This window comes from Thamnophis elegans, chromosome 1, assembly GCF_009769535.1.
Source record: "Thamnophis elegans isolate rThaEle1 chromosome 1, rThaEle1.pri, whole genome shotgun sequence".
In the NCBI taxonomy this organism is placed as follows: Eukaryota; Metazoa; Chordata; class Lepidosauria; order Squamata; family Colubridae; genus Thamnophis; species Thamnophis elegans.
The window spans coordinates 27063583-27086226 of NC_045541.1; the positions used below are offsets into that span (position 1 = coordinate 27063583).

Consider the following 22644-nt stretch of genomic DNA (forward strand, 5'->3'; position numbering starts at 1 on the left):
CCAAAATGTGTATTGTTCAATGAGAAATTTGTTAAGTGAGTTTTTCCCCATTTTATGATTTTTCTTGCCGCGTTTGATAAGTGAATCACTGCAGTTGTTAAATTAGAGACATAGTTATTAAGTGAATCTGGTTTCCCCATTGATCTTGCTTGTTAAAAGGTCTCAAAACGGGATCATGTGACTCCGGGACACTGCAATCATCATAAATGTGAGTCAGTTGTCAAGCATCTGAATGTAAATCATGTTGACTATGGAAGGCCACAACAGCCATAAGCATGAAAAATGATCACTTTTTTCAGTGCCGTTGTAACTTTGAACAGTCACTAAATGAACTGTTGTAAGTTGACGACTACCAGTGCTTTGCATCCAGCATATTTAGCTGGAGCTGAACCAATCTTAAGTTTAATAGCAATCCCTTAAAGAGAGGAAGTAGGTGGATATTTGCACTGGAATTTATGGTGACAATGAATTCCAATTGCTTTATACCCTGAAGTTATTGAATGCTTTCTGGAAGGCTTTTCTACCTTTACTTAATTAAGTTTCTAAGCTTCAAATTTCTCCTTAGGACATGTATAGGGTACTCATGGAGAAATAGTGAAAATTGACCTAGTTTATCTGTAGCCTTTTGACACAGTAACTTTATTGTCTTTGTTATCCTCAGACTGACTCCACCTCTGCTCTCTAAATTTGCATTGTGTGTACATGAACAACAACTACATCATAGTCCACTCATGGGTGATATAGCTGATATGGCAGATAAGAAATTGGATTCCATACAGGATTCAAGGTAATTTTTATTTAATAAAGATTCTAGCCATAGATTCACAGGTCTTTAAAGATTAAATAGAGCAGAGTTGTCAAACTCCCGGCCCATGGGCCAGATGCGTCACATAATGGCCATGTCCACACCTGGATTAGCAAAGGGGAGGAGAAGTCTCGATACATCACATGGTGATGATGTGAGTTTGACACCCCTGAAATGGAGAGAATTAATAAGGAAAGCATGCCCTCATTGTTCCCATGAACCCAATTGCTGACATGAATACAGCTTTGGATGTACATAGTAGCACATAGATCTTAAAAGCGCCGGGAAGGAAGTTTAGTATTGACTAGTATCAACTACTGTGTTTCCCTGAAAATAAGACAGGGTCTTATTTCCTTTTGACCCCCGAAATAAGCACTTATTTTCAGGGAGGTCTTATTATTTTTGAGGTGAGCAGGAGGCAGTGAGCGTGGTTATCTCATGGCTACTGCTGTGTTGCAATATTTTCAGGGAGGGCTTATTTTCAGGGGAGGGCTTGTTTTAGCACATGTGCTCAAAAGCCCAATTGGGCTTATTATCCGGGGAGGCCTTATTTTTAGGGAAACAGGATAGTTGATACTAGTTTAGTAGAGAATATTCTCAACTTAGCTTATTGTAGAACTAATGTATAATTGAACGTGCTCTGTTGTGAGGATAACATAGTTTGAATGTTTTAAATACAGATAACTACAATTGAATCTGGAATTTTGGTTGTAAGTTGAGTCACCACATGACTGAACTCAAATTTATGACCATATTTACAGCAGTTGTTAAGCAAGACATCATGGCAATTAAGAGACTCATGTGGTCGAAAGCCCAAATCCTGCTTATCCAATGGGTGTATTTTCTCAAAAAAATGACAAAAAAATAAATTGCAAAACGCAATTGTATCGCTGTGGGATGCAACTGGCCATAAATAGCAATAGCAGTTAGACTTATATACCGCTTCATAGGGCTTTCAGCCCTCTCTAAGCGGTTTACAGAGTCAGCATATTGCCCCCAACAACAATCCGGGTCCTCATTTTACCCACCTCAGAAGGATGGAAGGCTGAGTCAACCCTGAGCCGGTGAGATTTGAACAGCCGAACTGTAGAACTGCAGTCAGCTGAAGTAGCCTGCAGTGCTGCATTTAACCACTGCGCCACCTCGGTTGTCAAGGACCCAAAATGGAATCACGTATCTGCAAAATGCAATCGTGTGTCTGTGGGGATGGAGCAATATACTTACACTTACAAATCATAAGTAACTTTTTTGGGGTGTATTATAACTCTGAGCAGTCATTAAATGACCATTCATAAGTCAAGAGCTCATATAATGCCTGAAATATTTCCAAGTGCAATTTAAAATAAGAGTTAATGTCTCTATTTGTTGATTGGTGGGATTTATTTTTCAATAATGAAGGAGTCGCTTGCTTTTTAGTTGGGAATGGCTGATGTTATAAGAAAAACATTACGTGGCTCTGGGTTTCCTAACTTGCTGAATCTTGTCTAGCTACCAGGGATGTTGTTTCTAGAATTATTTACCCTACACCTAACCATATGTAAACTTGTCTGTAAATCAGTATTATTATTTCAGTAGGAAGTATGCAGCTGAACTGAGGCTAAGATATCCTTGAGAGAAGTAGGAGTACATTGCTTTTCAAGTCAATCTCTTATAGTAACGGTCCCCAACCTTTTGGACATCAGGGACCAGTTTCATGGAAGATAATTTTTCCACAGACTGGGGGTGGGTGGGAAGGAGGATTGTGCAACCTACATCCTTAGAAACTGCATGCACGGTTTTGCTCACCTGCTCACCTCCAGCTATGCAGCCCAATTTCTAATGGGTCAAGGACTTGGTATTGGTCCACAGCCTGGGGGTTGGGGAACCCGTCTTATACCACACATATCTATTCAGCAATAAGCCCCCTTGAATAAGCACATTGAAGCTTAATTTCAGTGAAGCAATCTTATCTAATATCCCACTTGAGCTTACGTATGAATGCTTTCAGTTGTTTTGCCTGCAAGCATTGCGGTCTTCATAATAAGGAGAAATAATTTGACAGGTGGCTTTCTTTTAAAAGAAGAACAGCATTGCTGAAAGGCAAAAACTTTATTACCATATTTTTGGAGTATAAGATGCACCAAGATTTTGAAGAGGTAAATTAAAAGAAAAAAGTTTTTGCACGCTGCAGACCTCCCAATCCCTCTGCAGGCCTCATTTTTTTTTTTTGTGATAATGCAGAGTTTGAGAGGCCTGCAAAATAATCCTGGGGGCTGGGGGGGGGGGGGCAAAAACAAGCAAAAAAAAAAGGCTCGTTTTTGCTGTCCCTGCCCCCCTGGAGCACTGCAGGCCTCCCAACCCTCTGCATGTCCATTTTTGTGAAGGGGGCGGGTTTTCAGGAGGCCACAAATTCTGTATTCAGTGTATAAGATGCACCCAGATTTTCACCCTCTTTTTTGGGGGGGGAAAGATGCCTCATACACCAAAAAATACGGTACGTAACATTTGTTTGCCCCCAATTTCAAGTAGTTAACATAAATGCTCTAATATGCCCTGTTTAAAACCACCCTCCCTTTTTCTCTTACTCAATGCCGATTTCTTAAGCATTGTTCGATTTTCTGATGAAATGAATAAGCACAATAATTTTAAATATGTTTTTTTTTAGGGCTTTGTCCGTTGTAATGAACTGCATATCTCCTGTTATCTCATGGAATTTTAAAAAACGGTTAATAGAAAAAGCAGAAGGCTTGTTTGAAAGAACAAACATCTCAGTCAATGACGCCAGGCGATTTGTACAGTTTCTCCGGAATGTCGGTTTTCTGCACTGGCCGCTGGTGAAAAAATGTAACAGCATTTTTATACAGCATTCACAAGAGTTACGGGTTGAGGACATTTCTATCATTCTTGGACTCTACCAGAATTTACAATTCAACAGCACTGAATTTAGATTACTTGCCAAAGAAAAGCTGATAGAACTTAAGGACAATTGCAGTAGTCCGTTGAATATCATGCAATTGTTTATTCATCTTGCACCCATGGTACAACAAGAGATGCAAAAAGAGTAAGTGTATTTGTTGTCTTGCTGATTTATTTGTGCATTCTTTTTAAGAGTAGTGAAAGTTTAAATTATGAGTTACATGTACACTGTGGCTATTGAGAGTTTATTTCCTCATAAATACAGGCTGTAAACCAAGAAATCAAAATGTCAAGTATTAATGAATTATCTTCATAAGGAATTACATTCTTTGCAAGTTGCAGCCCCGGCTTCTAGATAGATGACTGCCTGTATGCAGGAGAATTATCCTTCCCTTCTCTGAACCAAAACCAAACATCCCATTTTCTTCTTTTTCTTTTAAATCTTAATTCAAATATTATTGCACATTCAGCATTTGAAAAGCGTTTCCACAAGCAGAATGTCAGAGTTCCAAATAGCATCCAAAAGTAAATCAGAGTCCAAGGCAAAGTATTGCTCAAAGTTCCAATTTATTAAGAGAGCCATATTGGCACATCTGGGAAAACCCGAATCTGAAAGCTTCCCGGTTTCCCCATCCAGTTGAAAGTTCAAGATCTTGCCCCCACACCCACAAGCCCATCACATGGTCCAATCTCCCACTGCCATGCGGGCAGTTCCACCCATCCAATTCTGGTCAGGATGACCTTGGCTCTCTAGAAGGAATTTTGTTTTGGCTACATAGTATGTGACTCCTTACAATCCCCCTCCCATTTTCCCACAATAGAAAATGCATAGCAGAATAATAGAAAGTGTGGCAAGCCAAAGACCCAAAAGAAAATATGGCTGCAGGCCTGACACAGGTATTGCAAATGACCACAAATTATGTGGAACTTTGTCAATTATATCTAAAAATATTTCTTTAATCATGTTGGTTTATGTTGCTATTTTTTAAAACTTGTTATGACATGGTCTTAGTTGGCAAAATATTTGTGTTTGGGGTGTTAAAAGTCATTGTTCCTACAGGATGAATTACTATGATGTTTCCATTTTTCACTCCTTGTTAATATATATTTTTGGGATATGCTAGACGGGGTGGGGTGGGGGCAATTAATGAGAAACTGGGGCCGTGAAGGTGCATAGGCACATACTCATGCAAATACGTAAATTGAAAAAAGTTGCTTTCAAAATAAAAGCAATGCTGTTGTACTGCATGCATGGCGCATATTTATTTACATTTTATTTCTAATTACCAATTGACCTTATGCTGGCTGGACAGGGATTGTACTAGCATGTCTCCCTGAAAATGAGACCCAACCAGAAAATAAAGCCTACCATGATTTTTCAGGATGCTCGTAATATAAGCCCTACCCCCCAAAATAAGCTCCAGTTAAGGTTGTCAGGCCTCGGGGGGGGGGAGGAGGGGGCTTGGCCAGCACAGGAGACAGTGATCATGCAGAGGTCAACGGTGTCTGGCAGCCCACCTGTCCCTTGGCTGGTGCACTTGGGTTGCGCAGGTGAGTCTGAGCGACTACTGGGCTGGCCCTCCAAGTAGCAGGCAGATGTAGAGGCATGGAGGGGAAGCACGGTCTTAATTGGGGATTATTTGGGGAAAGGGTAGGGTTATATTATGAGCATCTGGAAAAATCATGCTAGGGCTTATTTTCTGGTTGGGTCTTATTTTTTGGGAAACACAGTAGTTGAAGAGATGGAAGATTCTCAGGCAATAGAAAAACGTAGGCTAGCCTGGGAAGTAGAGGTAATCCTCGACTTACAAACAGTTCCTTAAGTGACTGTTCAAAGTTACAATGCATTGCAAAAAGCGACTGATAATTTTTCACACAGCCATTGAGCATCCCCATGGTCACATGAGCAAAATTCAGATGCTTGGCAGCTGACTCATATTTACGACAGTGGGCGTGTCCCAGGGTCATGTCATCACCTTTTGTGATCTGATAAGCAAAATCCATGGGGAAGCCAGATTCACTTTACAACCACGTTACTAACTTAACAACTGCAGTGATTCACTGTGCCAAGAGAGATAATAAAATGGGGCAACGTTGACTTAACACATGTTTCACTTGGCAACAGAAACGTTGGACCAAATTGGGGTTCGTAAGTCGAGCAGTAAGTAGGCACACACTTGCACACACGAAATCAGCAGCAAATATTTCACATTGCTGTCAGGTCAAAATCCCTAATAAACATTGACTTGAAAATTTCACCAGTTTTTTATTTGCGGAAAATTAACTTGTGTTGTTCATCTGAATTTCTACACTTTTCAATGTCTTTCAGAAAATTTCTTTCGTGAAAATTTATTCTTGGTTGATCAGCAAGCTATGTTTTAAAAGAATGATGGACTCTGAATGCTCAGGCAGGTTTTCTATCAGAAACATATGCATATATAAATATATCTGCATTTCTTTTTAGGTTAAGTGAAAAGATCCTACTAATCGCAGATGATTTGGATCGATACCAAACGTTAATTGTGGCGGAAAAAATGCAAGAAGTACAATACAGAAATCCACTACTGATTCAAAAGTAATCTTCTAAGACAACATAAGAATCCTATTCATGTTATAAGTTATTCTTTATTTTTGTGAGCAAATGTCTGGGTATATTTTAGTCAACATACAACATGGCGTGTTATAGTAGTTATTTAGTATTATACCCCAAGTCTAAATGTATTTCTTAGAAGTAAAAGCTTGCAATCGGCTAGACACACTTATGACCATGCTGTAGAGAAGGATATCCTTTGTCATTTCTGCTTTTTATTTTAGTTCTAAAAGTTTTGAAGAGCAATATCAGACAGGATGAGAAAACAATAGGCTTGAAAATTTAAAGACTTATAAAATAGGGTCTTTTGATGATGCTTTAGTTTCAATTATGCAAGAATCCAAGAATGATATAGAATATTTAATGAATGAAAGAAATCAAAAGATTTTAATGCATTAGCTGGATTTAAAATAAATAAGCAAAGAAGAAAGATGTCAGTTAAAAATATGACTGTGATTGAGAAACCCCGATGAATAAAACGGGTTTTAAAATTGAGAAGAAGGTTAAATACTTTGAGCTTAGATTGACTAATATGGAACTGTATGTTATTTCAGAATAATTATCTCAAAATATAGAAAGACATTATTGAAGTGGGGGGGTGGGGAAATTCCAGTTGTCGTTGCTGGGTTATAGGTTAATGATTAGGATGATGGTGTTAACCAGGACATTATTTTTATTCCAGACAGTACTATACTATTATTGCATAATTTATATAAAAAATTATAATTAGAAAATTATACCAAAAAGGTATTTTTAGTCTGTATGGCGGGCCAAAGAACCCTAAGAATTACATACGAATTGCTGCAAGAGAATGGACCTTTAAAACAAGGTCCACTTGTTTTAAAATTGTACTTTGCTGCTTGTCTGGTATGTATAACGGAATAAGTCACTCTAGAGAACATTCTAACTTGAAACCTAATGCTGCAATGTGTATCTTTTTGGCTTTCAGGATTATATCCCTCTTTCACAAATACTTGGATCAGTATAAACCATACGAGCTTTTGAGAATGACAAATGTGCTAGCCATGCTGCATTGGCCCAAATCTGACCTATATTCCAAATTACAACAATTGACAATCTGGTAAGAAGGTACTCCCCCACCCCTCCCTCCCAGCACATCTAGTTTCTCAGACTTGAACTTTATTCATTCGGGCTTGTATTTCATGGGGGTTAGAAACACTTGATGAGTTGTAAGGGAATATAAAATGGTGGATCTGTCTTTTTCAGACTTTTTAGGAATCCTACACATCGCAGCTGAGCACTAACGAAATACTGATTTAAACAAGTGACAGAACTGCCCAGGTCTGCAAATTCAATACAGCTTTGCAAATAGGTTCACAGAACACTTGCCCTATAGAAGTGTGCATTACACTTCTATAGAGCAAATGTTCTGTAAGTCTATTTGATACTGGCTCACCAGCTAACTCATACAATGTCTGGAAAATAAATTATTTCTAACAATTTCTTATTTTTATAAAAATTGTGGTGACAGCTATTTGAAGAATAAAAATGAAGATTTTGGACTCAATGTCTCCTTCTTCCAAATTTCAATGCATGTTGTATTTCTGTATTAATTTAGCATTCAAATAGACTGTGACTCACCTGGAAAATTCTGTTTGAACTTCCAAGTGTTTGTTACATACATGAACAAACCACATTCCATTCCCCCCCCCCCCTTTCCCGGTATCATTCTCTTCTATTTGAGTGACATCTACCTAAATGTCTCTATTAATCAAAACTCAATGTACTGCTTTTTGACAGTTTACCCTCCTTTGTAAATTCCCCCCTCCTCTCTAAATTTTATATGTACATATATGTATGTGCGTTTATGTGTCTGTCTGTGTTGTGTGTTTATTTCATTTGTAAAATTATGCTCAGAGCAATGTATGCATCATCTGGAAATAAAAGGACATGCATTAGTTAAACATATTGTTTTTACCTTTATGGCTTTAATAGATACGTATCTTCATTAAATTCTTAGCTAAAATTCATAGAAATAATGGTTTCAATTATAAATGTTTAATACTGTTGGTTGCTTATTTTCTTTGTTCCTTATTTCCAGTTTTCTAGCATTATAACTCTGAAAATAGTCCTCAGCACATTTTAATAAGTATGCATGTGATCTATCTGAAAATTATGTAGTAAAAACATACGTGGTACACATATCTTGTGCATTGGTTTTTTTAATTAATGGTCCCCCCCAATTTATTATTTTATTAATGTATTCTTTGTTTATTGTTGTCTCAATTCCAGCCATTTACAAGTTAAAAGAGTCCCCGCTGATGTTCTCATGCTGGTCCACGTTCTCTCTAATCTTCCTTCTCCTTATGTGGATGAAGCTGTAGTTACTCAAATTAATGCTGTCCTACCTCAGTGCAATCTGAATCAGCTCAATAGCTTTACCGTAGATCTCCTAAAATGGATGAAACATCATAAGCCGAATCAGAAAAGCTATTCCGGACCATACGGGACACTTTTGCAAAAAGTTAACAATTGCGCATTTCAGAGACTTGAGAGAATGAACAATTTGGATCTTTTGCTGAAGGAATTCAGATACTTAAACGGGAAATGGTTTCAGGAAGTGCTTCTCGGGAAGACCATAGCTGCTTTACGTCAGTTGCGAGATCAGATCACACCATCAAATGTCGTGAAGTTTGCATCCTTTCTGATTGGAACCAACTATCGCTGTCCACTGTTACTGGACAGAATAGCTGCAGTTGCCACCGAACATATTGATCAGGTACAAAGGACTATCTTGTCTCTCTTTCTTGAGAGTGAAGAAATGGGTAGTGGGCAATGAGGGAAGGCCTGCAATTCTGCAATAGAGCATATGCTATACACACTGAAGGTTCAGTTGCGGCATAGAAATTGGATTTAAGGAACCCTGCTAGTTATGTGAAAAATGTGGGCTTGGTGCCCAAAGAACATGATTTGTCAAAAGATAATGTCATACATTGCTCTCACGCTAATGGTGAGAGCAATCAACCAATGGAATAGCTCGCCTTCACAAGTTTGTCTGAAATAGTGTAGGGTATCCTTGAGCAGGGGGTTGGACTAGAAGACCTCCAAGGTCCCTTCCAACTCTATTGTTTTATTTCCATGGTTGTGGTACGATCTTGTTTTCTTCTAATTCCAGCTGTACAGTACCATACCTATTTATATTTCTGTACTGTTCTTTATCTGGTAGTTTTTTTTTTATTTGTAGTCACTTGAATTGTCAGAGCTCCTCCTTTAAACCCTGTTTAATACAGCTTATTGATTCTCAATTTAAAATATATTTTTAGTTTATAAATACATATATTTTTGTTACAGATTGTAGGATGAGGAGCATGCAGAAATATTGAATATACAGGAAGTCCTCGACTTACGACCAAAATTGTTAAGTTAGTAACACGGTTGTAAAATGAATCTGGCTTCCTCATTGATTTTGCTTGTCAGCAGTTCACAAAAGGTGATCACATGACCCTGGGACATTGCGACTGTCATCAATACGAGTCAGTTGCCAAGCGTATGAATTTTGATTATATGACCGTGGAGATGCTGCAACAGTCTTAAGTAAGAAAAATAGTCCAAAGTCACTTGTAACTTGGTCACTAAACAAACTGTTGTAAAAGTCAAGGACTACCTGTATACAACCTCAAATAATGAGAATTTGATTGATTTTTAAATAGAAAAGTGTGGAGTTGCTAATTGAAATGAAATCAGTGAAAACTGAATGCGTATATTTAATCTGAACTAGTCCGGATTTCACAGCATTTTCATTTTTTAAGTTACATACCATGTTTCCCCGAAAATACAACCTGTCCTGAAACTAACGCCTTGCCACATTTTTCACGTGGGCAAAAATATAAGCCCACCCCTGAAAATAAGCCCCCTGGACAACCCATCCCCCCCCCCAGCCAGGCAGAGCACCCACCGCTCACCAACCTAGTGGTATCCCAAAGGCACCAAGCCGCAGGAGCCAGGGGGACAGAAAGGCGCTCACGTTGCTTCGTGCCTTCGGGATACTGCTAGGTTGGGGAGTGGCGTTCTGCCTGGCTAGAGGGGGGAGTTGTCGGGTGGCTGCTCCCTTGCGAGTGGGCTCCCAGAGAGCCGGGTAGAGCCTCAGGGGTGAAGCAACCATGAGGTGACCATGCTCACGAGTAGCCGCCCGGCAAACCCCCTCTCCAGCCGGGCAGAGTACCATTCACTGACCTAGGGGGTATTCCTAAGGCACCAAGCCACGTTGCGCTCTGCCCACGCTGCAGCTCTTGCAGCTTGGCACATTAGGGATTCCCCCTAGGTCAGTGCATGGAACCCTGGAAGACACTCTGTCCAGAAGACTCAGCAGCCGAGTTTTGGAGTTTGGAAGCCGGAGAAGAAGTTATGCTCAGAGCGTGGCACCATTGCTGCCTCCGCCCTGGCCTTACAGGGAGAGCTGGGCCAGGGCACGGTGAGGCTGGGAGGCATGCTTGCTGGGGGCAGAACAGGCGCTCGCGCGAGCCCTTCTCCAGCTGGGCAGAGCTTCATGCACTAACCTAGAGGGTATCCCTAATGTGCCAAGAAAAAAAAAAGATTTTTAGATTTTCAGAAAAAAAACAGGATGGAAGTGGGTTCATAAGATCAAAATGTACTGAAAAGGGAAGAGAAAGCAGAAAACAAAACTGGACGAAGATGAGGGAAAGAAGCAATTGAAGGTGGTGGTGGTGGTGGTGTGTGTGTGTGTGTAGAAATAAAACATAGTTCCTGTCATGGAAAGGGTTAAAATCCACCAAGGAACCAGCTTCTCCCAAATCAGACATCCTTTGTTAAGCAGCCTTTTGCATCTCCCACCCAATCATTTGTTTTAAATAAATGATTTCTCCTCCTTCATTTGCAAATGTCTATTAGTTCAAGATCAGAAATGACATCAGAACTCAGATTATGATTGTTAAGGTGAAGTTTTCCATTTAGGATTATTTCAGAATTGTCATCTGAACCGAGGGGCCCAGGTTTTGCTGAGAATAGGATTCTGTCTTTTTTTTTTTTTTTTTTTTAAGTCTATCTTTTGTTGAGGTGCCAAATCTATAGGGACAAATACTTACCATATTTTTTTGAGTATAAGACACACCTTTTTCCTCCCTAAAAGAGCATTGAAATGTTGGTGCATCTTTTACACGGGGCTTTTTTCACAAAAACAGGCATTTTTACCTTCCCTCAGCCCCCAGCAGCCCTCTGCAGGGTTTGGAAGGGCTGGGGTAAGGCAAAAACGCCTCCGTTTTTGGGGAAAACAGCCCATTTCCTATCCATTTTTCACAAAAACAGGGGCGTTTTTGCCTTACCCCAGCCCTGCTGAAGCTTGCAGAGAGATGCTAGGGGCTGAGGGAAGGCAAAAACTTTTTTCCTTACTTCCCTCTTTGAAATCTTGGTGCGTCTTATACACTGGTGCGTCTTATAGTCTGAAAAATACTGGTAGTTAAATCTTATATGGAGTACTATAACTTGGCCTTTGCCTTTGAAAAATGCTGAGAATATTGCAAGTAAGCAAACAACTGGAGCTGATTAGAAAAGCATGACTCCTCATTACAATAAACTCCTGAGCTACCCTTCTGTTTCAGAGCATAACTTAAAGTTCTAGTTAGAAGTATCAAAGTTTCTTGGGACCAGAATATTTGAAAACCTCTTCTCCCCAGGGTTTTAAGAAGGCTTGGAGAGGTTGACAGATAGTTGTAATCTCAAATTTGGTTGGATTTTGACTGTTATGCAAAACTGGCAAAAACACATGAGCCAATTTCTCCTATTTTCTTTTCTTTCTCTAGATTTACTATTCAGAAGTACATGTTATTCTTGTTCTATTTTCTTTATTTAATTATGAACCCCCTGAACCTGAGAAATTTTTTGAGGCTTGCATTAACCATATCAGTCTTCACTTGGGTAAGTTGACTATCAAAAGGATTGTCAGATTACATTTTTCTGGAAGTGACAGTGAACATATAAAGAAAATGTCAAGCTATAAACTGTTCTATTTCTGTCTCTTTCTTAAAAGGAAAGAAAGCAAATATATGTACTTCGTCTCTTTCATTATTTTCATTGAGAATATTCTAACTTCTGAATGTTTATTAAACGTTCTTAAAGAGGAAATTTAAAGAACCAACCATGATGTGGGCACTGTCCCATTTTATAGCTTTTAAAAATAACTACAGTTCTAAGTAGGAATACATTAAAATGGTCACTGAAAATAGATTTTTTTAAAATAAAAATAATGGATTTTTAAGAGTATTTTATCTGGTTATTTTCTCTAAGGATGCTTACAAAGTTGCTTACACTTTTGCTTACATATTTTTAGAAAATATGTTGCAAAAGAGCCATACACATGAAGGCAAAACTTTGTAAATTTGTGAAAGTAATCCCCTGGCAAGGACTGAGCAAATAAAGGAGTGATATAAGAGCCAAGGTGGCACAGTGGTTAAATGCAGCACTGCAGGCTACTGCTAGATCAGCAGGTCAGCGGTTCAAATCTCACCGGCTCAGGGTTGACTCAGCCTTCCATCCTTCCGAGGTGGGTAAAATGAGGACCCAGATTGTTGGGGGCAATATGCTGACTCTCTGTAAACCGCTTAGAGAGGCCTGAAAGGCCTATGAAGCGGTATATAAGTCTACTGCTATTGCTATTGCTATATGCATACTGGTATTAAGTATCATTGTTCTTACAATTAGTTACATGGAGAGAATGTGGGTATAGAATCTGTTCTTCTCTTCAACATAAGCCCAATGAATAAAAACAAAAAGGTCCTGCCCTATTGAGTGATATTTGCCATCATGCCCTTCCTCCCATGCTGATTATTCATTATTTGTTCACACAATATGACTGTAATGAGGATAGGATAGGATTTTGACAAATAAGTTTAAGTTGTTTGTGCCATGCTGGTGTCAATGTTGTAAGTAATGCACCCATAAAAAAAGCAGAACTCTGAGGCAGGTAGATTCCTCAAAGAACAATTCATTAGATACATCATATCGGCACAACTGGTGAAAACTAACTCTGGAAGTTCCTGTGGTTTTCACCTGATTAAAAAGTAAAAGTTCCCCCTTCCCCCAAGTCATCAATCATATTGTCCAATAGAGGTGCTGGCCGGTTGCTCCACTCCTCCTCTTCCCAGCTATCTATTGGAATGTCCTTGGTTCCCACAGGAAAACTTTTTGTTTTGACTACAAAACCCCAGCTATCTATTTCCCCTCTCCCTGTCCCTTCTTCTTCCTTGTGGCAATCCTGAAGCCTCAAAAATAGTTTCAGCCAGGTTCGCTTCAGAGTTGACAGCTGGCCCTTCTGTTATACAGTATATGGTGGAATGCATTTAAAACATTTCTCAGCAACAATAAGCCCCAGTGCTGATGTATCTTTTAAAGGGCCATTATCTTGGCTTTCCTCAATCATGAATTCCCTATTTCTTAGCATGGATTGTTTTGCTTCTACCGGTAATCTCAAATGTTTTTAGATTATTATAGAACATTTTGGGCATCTCTCAAAAGAGGAGCAGTGCAAATAAATTTTGAATGAAGAAAAACTGGAAATATCAAAAGGGAAAGAAAGGAAAATGAAAGTGTTATGATGTCATAATTTTTTTTATAGTTTTGGAAATGCATAGATTTTTCAAAACTGAAAAGAATTAAAAGTTATATTAAAACAATTTCAGAACTGCTCTTTTCCATTCATTCTTTACACTGATTGTATGTCCCCTAATCTTAATAACTTGGTAGAATAAAATATATGAAACTAAAAACATTGCTAAAATAAAGCAATTAACAATAATTAAGGTTGGAAATATATTATTTCTACTCCCATCTAAACCTTTTAAAAATGCCAAGTATTTAACTCTCAGATAAGAAAGCATATCAATGTTCTCAACTATTCAATTTGTACATTTCTGTGACAATTTGGGGTGAGGGTTTGTATTTCCTACCATGTTGCCCCGAAAATATGACCGGTCCTGAAACTAACGCCTTGCCACATTTTTCACATGGGCAAAAATATAATCCCTCCCTCGAAAATAAGCCCCATGGACACCCCCCCCCCCCTTGGCCAGGCAGAGCACTGCTCACCGATCTAGCGGTATCACGAAGGCAGCAAGCCGCAGGAGTCGGGGAGGAAAGGCTCTCACGTTGCTTGGTGCCTTCGGGATACCGCTAGATTGGGGAGTGGCGTTCTGCCTGGCCGAAGCGGGGAGTTGCCAGGCGGCTGCTCCCTTGCGAGTGGGCTCCTGGAGAGCCGGGCACAGCCTCAGGGGCGAAGCAGCCATGAGGTGACCATGCTCATGAGCAACCGCCCAGCAAACCCCCTCTCCAGCCGGGCAGAGCACCCTTCACTGACCTATGGGGTATCCCTAAGGCACCAAGCCACATGGCGCTTTGCCCACCCCCCAGCTCCTGGGGCTCGGCACATTAGAGATACCCCCTAGGTCAGTGCATGGAGCTCTGCCCAGCTGGAGAAGGGGGTTGCGCGAGCGCCTGTTCCACCCCCATCAAGCATGCCTCCCAGCCTCATCATGCCCTGGCCCAGCTCTTCCTGCAGGACCAGGGCGCCGCCACGGCCGTGCTCCGAGCATAACTTCTTCTCTGGCTTCCAAACTCCAAAACTCGGCTGCCAAGTCTTCCAGCAGCGGCCGCTCTAGGAGTGTGCTCTATGGTTGTGGGCTGGCTGCTGGAAGACTCTGTCCGGCAGCTGGCCCACAACCAAAGAGCGCACTCCTAAAGCAGCCGCTGCTGGAAGACTCGGCAGCTGAGTTTTGGAGTTTGGAAGCCAGACAAGAAGTTATGCTTAGAGCGCGGCAGCGGTGGCAGTGCCCTGGCCCTGCAGGGAGAGCTGGGCCGGGGTATGGTGAGGCTGGGAGACATGCAGGCTGCTTCGCCCCTGCGGCTGTGCCTGGCTCTTCGGGAGCCCGCTCGCAAGGGAGCAGCTTCCTGGCAACCCCAAAACAATAAGCCCTCCCCCTATAATAAGCCCAAGGCCATATTTCGTGGAGCAAACGAAAATAAGACCCTGTTTTATTTCGGGGAAACATGGTATCTGCTGTACTACTTTTAGAAAAATAAGGTTTTTAATAGCATGCATTCATATTTTTATTTTGTACAGAACATTTTGAGCCTTCTCTCCTTGTATTGCTTGGTTTCGCATTGGCTTCTTCTGGGTATTTTCCACAGAATGTGATAACGGCTATATTTAATATAGAGTTTCTCTCCAAGTTGGATGCTGAGCTTCAAAGTAAGTGCTAATTTCTATTTAATAAATAGACTTTAGAAATATCTCTTGTATTTTAAAAAAATGTATTCTTGAGAATAAAGTATTCAATTCTTTGGAAAAAAAATTAAAAGACAACTCCAAATAAAGTATAGTACTTTCGTGCATTGACTTGATAGTACGTAATGTTATACTTAAAGGGTTTTTTCTTTGCCAGCAATTTCTACTCCTGTTTTTTATTTAAGCCTTTCAAAAAGTATTATGTTGGTTAGTTTGCAGATACCCTGTATTCTCAGGGTCTAAAAAATGGCCAAAGAAATTTCTGCAATTAGATTGGCTAGATTTTTATATTGTTTGGGCCTGCATTGTTCTCATTGAAGTGTACATTTCACCCACAGTTTTATTTGTAGATAAATAGATGGATGGATGGATGGATGGATGGATGGATGGATGGATGGATTAGATAGATAGATGATAGATAGATAGATAGATAGATAGATAGATAGATAGATAGATAGATAGATAGATAATAGAGACAGATAATAGAGATAGATAATAGAGATAGTTAATAGAGATAGAGAGATACAGATAGATATTGCATTTCAACAATGTTCTTAATTGAAAAATGAACCTATAACAAAAGAAAAACTTCAACCTACCCATCATTTTATATATTTTATCTTTACATTTCTACTGTGTTTATCGATACATGGATAAACAGCTGCTAAAAGTTCCATGAATGTATTCTAACAAAAACATTCCAATAATAAAAATCAGTATAATGCTGTTTACTTTTGCTACATTTATTTAAGTATAGCTGCCTCCAAAGAGGGGTTGTCACCAAGAATCTTCTTCAGAAGCTGACATGAAGTAAAACAAAATTGAATGGATTCAGTACTCCCTGAATTTAACTTTTAGAAATTAGTTTTGTTTTAATCTTAGCATGTTTTTTATTCTTAAAAAGAAGTGCTAGTTGTTAATTTATGAATTCTTCAATGATACCTGTACTTAGCTATCACAGTGAAGTAAGAAATGTGATACTAATACATTTGTGATTTTTTTTTGTCTAAAAAATAGCCTTTTTTCTTTTCTTTATTCATGGTTAGCAGAGTTATATTCTAAATATTGTCTTGTTGTGCTTATTTCTTCTGGATTTTTTAAAAAACAGTTCTACCATGGAAATCAGCAAGGAAGTCCTCCCTCCAGCTGATGGAGCTGAATCGAGCTGTGTGTTTGGAGTGCCCTGAGCTTCAGATTCCATGGTTTCATAAACGCTTCTGTGAACAGATGAAGGAAAAAAGTGAATATTTCTACTTTTTGGCACCTTAATAGCATTAAACCTCATCAAGGCTGCAATTCCTTTGAATCGTGGTGTTCTTTTTATAAAAATGGATTTGTTACTCCTTGGATATGGAAAAATTAGAAACTTTGCCTACTATAAAGTTAAAGGCCTCCTTTGTCATGTTTGATCTGCTTCCTTTAGAGAACTGTGATCTTTTTTTAAAAAAAATGAACCAAGATGGTGGGAAGCCTCTGATAACTTTGCCTTTGAGAAATAATAGATCATTTGGGGGGGGGGGGGTGTTTGGTCTCCTCTGTATTTCTAACTTGGTGTTTATTTTCTTCACTGTCTTTTTTTCCCCCCTAGAGACTGATTCGTCCAGTCTGTTGCAACAGCAGATATATATACTACTTGGAGAAATCCTAGGAAGAAGCCATTATGCCAGATGTTCTGCACTCACGTCTTACTACTATAGAATTGGTGGGTTGTTTCAAGCACAGAGTATAACACTTGTTTTGTTTTCCCTTAAGCCTTGAGTGTTTTGTCTAAATGGTTATGATCTTGTAGGGGCATGACATTCTTGATTTGAAGACTGTACATGTTTTTCTCTTAGGAGCAATTCTTTGGCACATGTCTAGTTTTTGCAGCTGCATATTAGCTAACCTAAAAGTCCCAAGCAGCTGCCACATTCATTCATTCAATTTCCTGACCTTATTATTTTTGTTAACTCAAGGTGACAAACACACAATAATTCCTTCTTCCTCCTGTTTTCCCCACAACAGCAACAACCCTGTGAGGTGAGTAGAGCTAAGAGCGAGTGACTGGCCCAAGGCCACTTTTCTTGCCTAAAATGAGATTAGAACTCACAGTCTCCTGACTTCTAGCCTGATGCCTTCACATTGCTCTTTTCCATTCATGCCCTCAAATGCTCTGAAGCACCTCACTGCCTTCAAACGCGAACACTGCACAGTCCTACTTTATGTTATTCTGGTGATGCAGAAGTAATGCCTATTTGCAAGTTATGTTGGGTATGATTTCAGCTTCAAATTGCTGATAGCCATTCATGTCTTTCAGATTTTGAATTTATGATTGGCAAAAACAGGAAACCTGTGCCATATATAGACCAACATGCTGCCGTTCCTAATTCAGACAACATAGGTTGTGCAGAAGCTAATCACTCCTGTGGAAGGAAAGGGCTACCATCAGGATTTCAAAGGTGACCATGTATTTTTTTATGTTACACAGGTAATGTTATGCAGGTAATGCAGCACGATAAGGGTTTTCACTAGATTTTTCCATTCCATTAAATACAATGTGCCAGGTGATGGCACATTGTATTTACAATTTCCTTGAGCAGGTGATGGCACATTGTATTTACAATTTCAATCAAGTGAACAGGGATCTTAATTAGGCAGGTGGCATTTTTTCCCTATTTACGTATTTATTTGATTTATATAGCATCTCACATATGTGACTCTGGGTGCCTTCCACAGACACATAACAGAAAACAAAAATAAACAACTAAATGCAGCCGCGCGAGCGATCGTGGGTGCACCTCGTTTCACCCACGTAACACCTATCCTCCGCGAGCTGCACTGGCTGCCTGTTGATCTCCGGGTGCGCTTCAAGGTGCTACTTGTCACCTACAAAGCCCTTCATGGTATTGGACCTGGGTACTTGAGAGACCGCCTACTGCCAATTACCTCCACTAGGCCAATAAGATCCCATAGATTAGGCCTCCTCCGAATTCCATCAGCCGGTCAATGCCGACTGGCAACTACCCGGAGGAGAGCCTTCTCGGTGGCTGCTCCGACCCTATGGAACCAACTCCCCGTGGAGATTCGTACCCTCACCACCCTTCAGACCTTCCGCGTAGCCCTTTAAAACCTGGCTGTCCCGACAGGCCTGGGGCTAAAGACTTCAACCCCACCCGAATAGTATGACTGTTGTGCTTTTTAACGATGTATTGTCTTCATGTGTATAACTTGTTTTGTCCTTCCCTCCCCCTGATTGTGAGCCGCCCTGAGTCCCCTCAGGGAAAAGGGCAGCATACAAATAAAGTTAAATCCAATCCAATCCAAATAAAATAAAAACATTAAAATAATGAAAACCATAAAACATAATCTGCAGGAGAATGCAATCCATTCATTGTAACCAATTTGTAGATTCCAGGCACGCTGACAAAAACACCAGAGCTTCCAAAGGCAGGGTGGGTGGGGCCTATCTAACCTCATTGGGTTATTATATTCAAAAAGTCAGATGCTGGGCCAGATAAGGCTCTCTTCCTGGGTCCTATCAGATGACACTCTTTTATTGACATGACCTATAACATGCCTCTTCTGTTGGACTTGATGGAATGGGTAGATGTAACTAGGGAGAGGTAGCTTTTCCAATAACCCAGCCCCATGGCATATCAGGTCATTGTACTTTGCACAGCGTACTTATCAGCACTTTGAATGCAACCCGGAAGCAAACCAGCAACCAGTGAAGCTGACAGAGCTCTTTGTTGACCGAGGGAACACGTACCATTTCTTGAAGGGCAACCTCATGTACATTGGAATGACAGTAGTCCATTCTGGCCCTGACTAAGGCAAGAGTGATAGCCTCCTGATCAAGGAATGGGGACAGCTGGTGCAACCTCTGGTTTGAAGATAGTTATAGAAAAGTCTATCACTTTAATGATAGGTACTTGAGAGACCGCCTACTGCCGATCACCTCCACACGACCCATTAGATCTCATCGTTTAGGCCTCCTCCGAGTTCCATCCGCTGGCCAATGCCGACTGGCCACCACGCGGAGGAGAGCCTTCTCGGTGGTAGCCCCGACCCAATGGAACGATCTCCCCGTGGAGCTTCGTACCCTCACCACCCTCCAGACCTTCCGCACAGCCCTTAGAATCTGGCTATCCCGTCAGGCCTGGGGATAAAGATTGTAACCCGCCCGAATGGTATGAATGTTGCGTTTTAATCATGTACTGTCTTATATGTAAAAGTCTGTCCCCCCCTTCCTTTTGATTGTGAGCCGCCCTGAGTCCCCCCAGGGAAAAGGGCGGCATACAAATAAATAAACTAAACTAAACTAATACATAATTTACACAAGCACATATATTATTGTATTTTTCGATAAGTGATATCATTTAAATAAAATCGGAATACAATCCAAAGAAGGCATATGTACTCTAAACTGAACAGACACCCATAGGTCTATCACTTACATAAAATTCATAGCAGAATCAAATCTTACAGAACAATGATGCACTAGTGAGTTTTTATGTATGAAATAAAAATAATCTAATGGCCAATAAAATTACAAAAATAATATAGGTACCTTCTGAACAGTTGGTCCATAAAGATAATTCTAAAACAACTTTGTGTTCTATTTAATGCCAGAGAATTGCAGGGAACCACACCAAAATTTCAGGCAAGAAGTAATTTAGGGTTTAGAATTAAACCGTATTCTTATTTTGGTTTAAAGCAACTTGCGATATGTTTGATATAATTACATTTCTACTCCGTACAACAGGTTTTTTTAAATTCTAGTGATGATTTTTTTTAAGATGAGAGATAATACTGAAGCCAGCTATAGATAAATATAACTTTTCCTGTGTTGTAAAAAGTGGCATTACAGCTAAATTATTGTAACAATTAATTCAGAAGTCTTAATCAGATGCTAAATTTTAATGGCAGTTCAGTGTTATAATTATGTATAATTAATAGAATTACAATTATAACTGTAGAAAAACCTTTGGGTTTTTTATTAAAACAAGAAGTGTCATGAGTACATAAAGTGATTATAAAATACTTGCAAGCTGTATTTTTTTGGTTATATGAAAATAAATTTGAAGTTTTATTTAATTCAGGATTGCTGTGGAATTCCTTGATTCAGAAGCTTTCTGCAAAAATTCAAATCACGTCAAAGGATATATTGCCATGAAAAAGCGGCATTTAGAGATTCTTGGTTATCAAGTTGTTCAGGTATGGTGTCTCCTCTGTTTTATAAAAGTTGAATAACATTTCAGAATTTTCTGCATATTTTTTCTTAGAATAAATATGCACCTGTTGCCCAAAGGCAGCAACCAACTTTAAAGTACCCATGTAAATAATACATTTGAGGAAAGTGGAAGGGATGAAATATGAATAACATTTTTAATAATGGACTCCCATTTTAATCATATACTTCTCTTTCAGATCCCTCACTATGAATGGAATTCCATGGGATTGTCATCCACAGAAGCAAAGACTGAATATTTAGAAAAGAAAATATTTGAAAAGCTTTGATATCCTAGTATGGAGAAAAAAATAACAATTTTTATACGGACTGTAACATTGAAAATTAATTATTTTTAGCCTTCAATAAACTTTTTTTTTAATGAAGACTATGTTGCATCTGGAGATTTCGCATTTGGAATTGCAGAGGGCAAAGTGCATTGCACAATTTACATTTCTTGCACAAGGTGTGACCATTTTTGGCCTAGCAAATTACCTAAGCCGTAGTTATAAAAATTGACCACCAGGCTACACAGCACATGAGCCTATCCTTGAGGAGTGCTTAGAAGTTGCTTTTGTTGCAAAATCTAATAACTAGGCTGCTACCGAGTACCCAAGCTATTATTCTCATGTTGGAAGACTTGCAATAGTTGATATCTGATGTTGGCCACAATTTAAGGTATGTATTTGCACTGCTAACGTACTAAATGTCTTCTGACCTGACATGAAGGTCTCCTGTTTTGTTATAAACTTCTCCAGGAATGAAAGGTAGCTGAAGGCCGATTCAGGGAAGAGCTTTCTCATATAACTCTTGAGCCATGGAATAGACTCATTGGAAAGCTTCACTGCTATTGATTCAGTTTGAACCGCCATTCATAATTATTTATAACACAAGGTTTATTTTTATTATTAGTTGCCTTGCATATGCAAGGCCAGCCAAGCAGAATTTGATTTATTTAGATCAGGGGTCGCAAACTGGCAGCCCACGGGCCAGATGTGCCATGTGCAAGCCACGCCCACCCTGGCTCCACAAAGGCAAAAAAAGTCACATGACATCAGGTGATGCAATCGAGTTTGACATCTGTGATTTAGGAGCTCAATTTATTAACCGTCTTAATAGCCAATAGGTACATACATACAGGAAAGAACAGTTCAAAATAGGCTAACCTAGAAAACAGTAAGCAAGTGTGTCTGTGTGTGTTTGTATACGTATACACACACATACACAAACACATATGTATGTATGCATCTGTGGTGGGTTCCAGATCCCCTTGCAACTGGTATAGTTGCAATAGAGCCCAGTGTCCACCACATGAACGTGCGCAGCGCGCGCGCACACATGCAGCACTCGCATGCGTCCTTACCTCTTGCGACGCCTCTGCAAGCCTCCACGACACTCCAGCTGCTTGGCGGAGCAAATCCCTAGTGCCGTGTATAAGCTAAGATGCTGAGCTTGTCAATCAGAAAGGTTGACAGTTTGGCGGTTCAAATCCCTAGTGCCATGTAATGGAGTGAGCTCCTGCTACTTGTCCCAACTTTGGCCAACTTAGAAGTTCGATAGCATGTAAAAAATGCAAGTAGAAAAATAGGGACCACCTTTGGTGGGAGGATAACAGCGCTCCATGCGCCTTCAGCATTTAGTCATACTGGCCACATGACCACGGAGGCATCTTCAGACAGCGCTGGCTCTTCGGCTTTGAAATGAAGATGAGCACCACCCCCTAGAGTCAGGAATGACTACCACATACATGCAAGGGGAACCTTTACCTTTATATACCATATATACATTACAATACATACATCAATAGAATCACAAGTCACCCCATCCCATATCCTGTTGAAAAGGAATCTTTGTTTCCTAAAGTTCAAGAAACTTTAGTTCTCTTGCCAGCC

General features: G+C 39.8%; 1 protein-coding gene across 4 annotated transcripts in view; it reads left to right on the forward strand.

Annotated features, from left to right (window-relative positions):
• The window catches only part of FASTKD1 (FAST kinase domains 1), a 28205-nt gene extending 6875 nt beyond the window's left edge, over positions 1–21330 (forward strand). For all 4 annotated transcript variants that reach the window (XM_032228727.1, XM_032228718.1, XM_032228735.1 and 1 more), the window contains exons 4-15: positions 662–787; positions 3450–3845; positions 6165–6275; positions 7240–7371; positions 8544–9030; positions 12068–12182; positions 15379–15507; positions 16652–16783; positions 17132–17245; positions 17840–17981; positions 20625–20739; positions 20953–21330. In XM_032228727.1, the coding sequence (XP_032084618.1) occupies positions 662–787; positions 3450–3845; positions 6165–6275; positions 7240–7371; positions 8544–9030; positions 12068–12182; positions 15379–15507; positions 16652–16783; positions 17132–17245; positions 17840–17981; positions 20625–20739; positions 20953–21042 (2089 nt within the window). In that variant the 3' untranslated portion in view covers positions 21043–21330. The remainder of the gene's footprint in view (positions 1–661; positions 788–3449; positions 3846–6164; positions 6276–7239; positions 7372–8543; positions 9031–12067; positions 12183–15378; positions 15508–16651; positions 16784–17131; positions 17246–17839; positions 17982–20624; positions 20740–20952) is intronic.
• The last annotated feature ends 1314 nt before the right edge of the window (positions 21331–22644 follow it).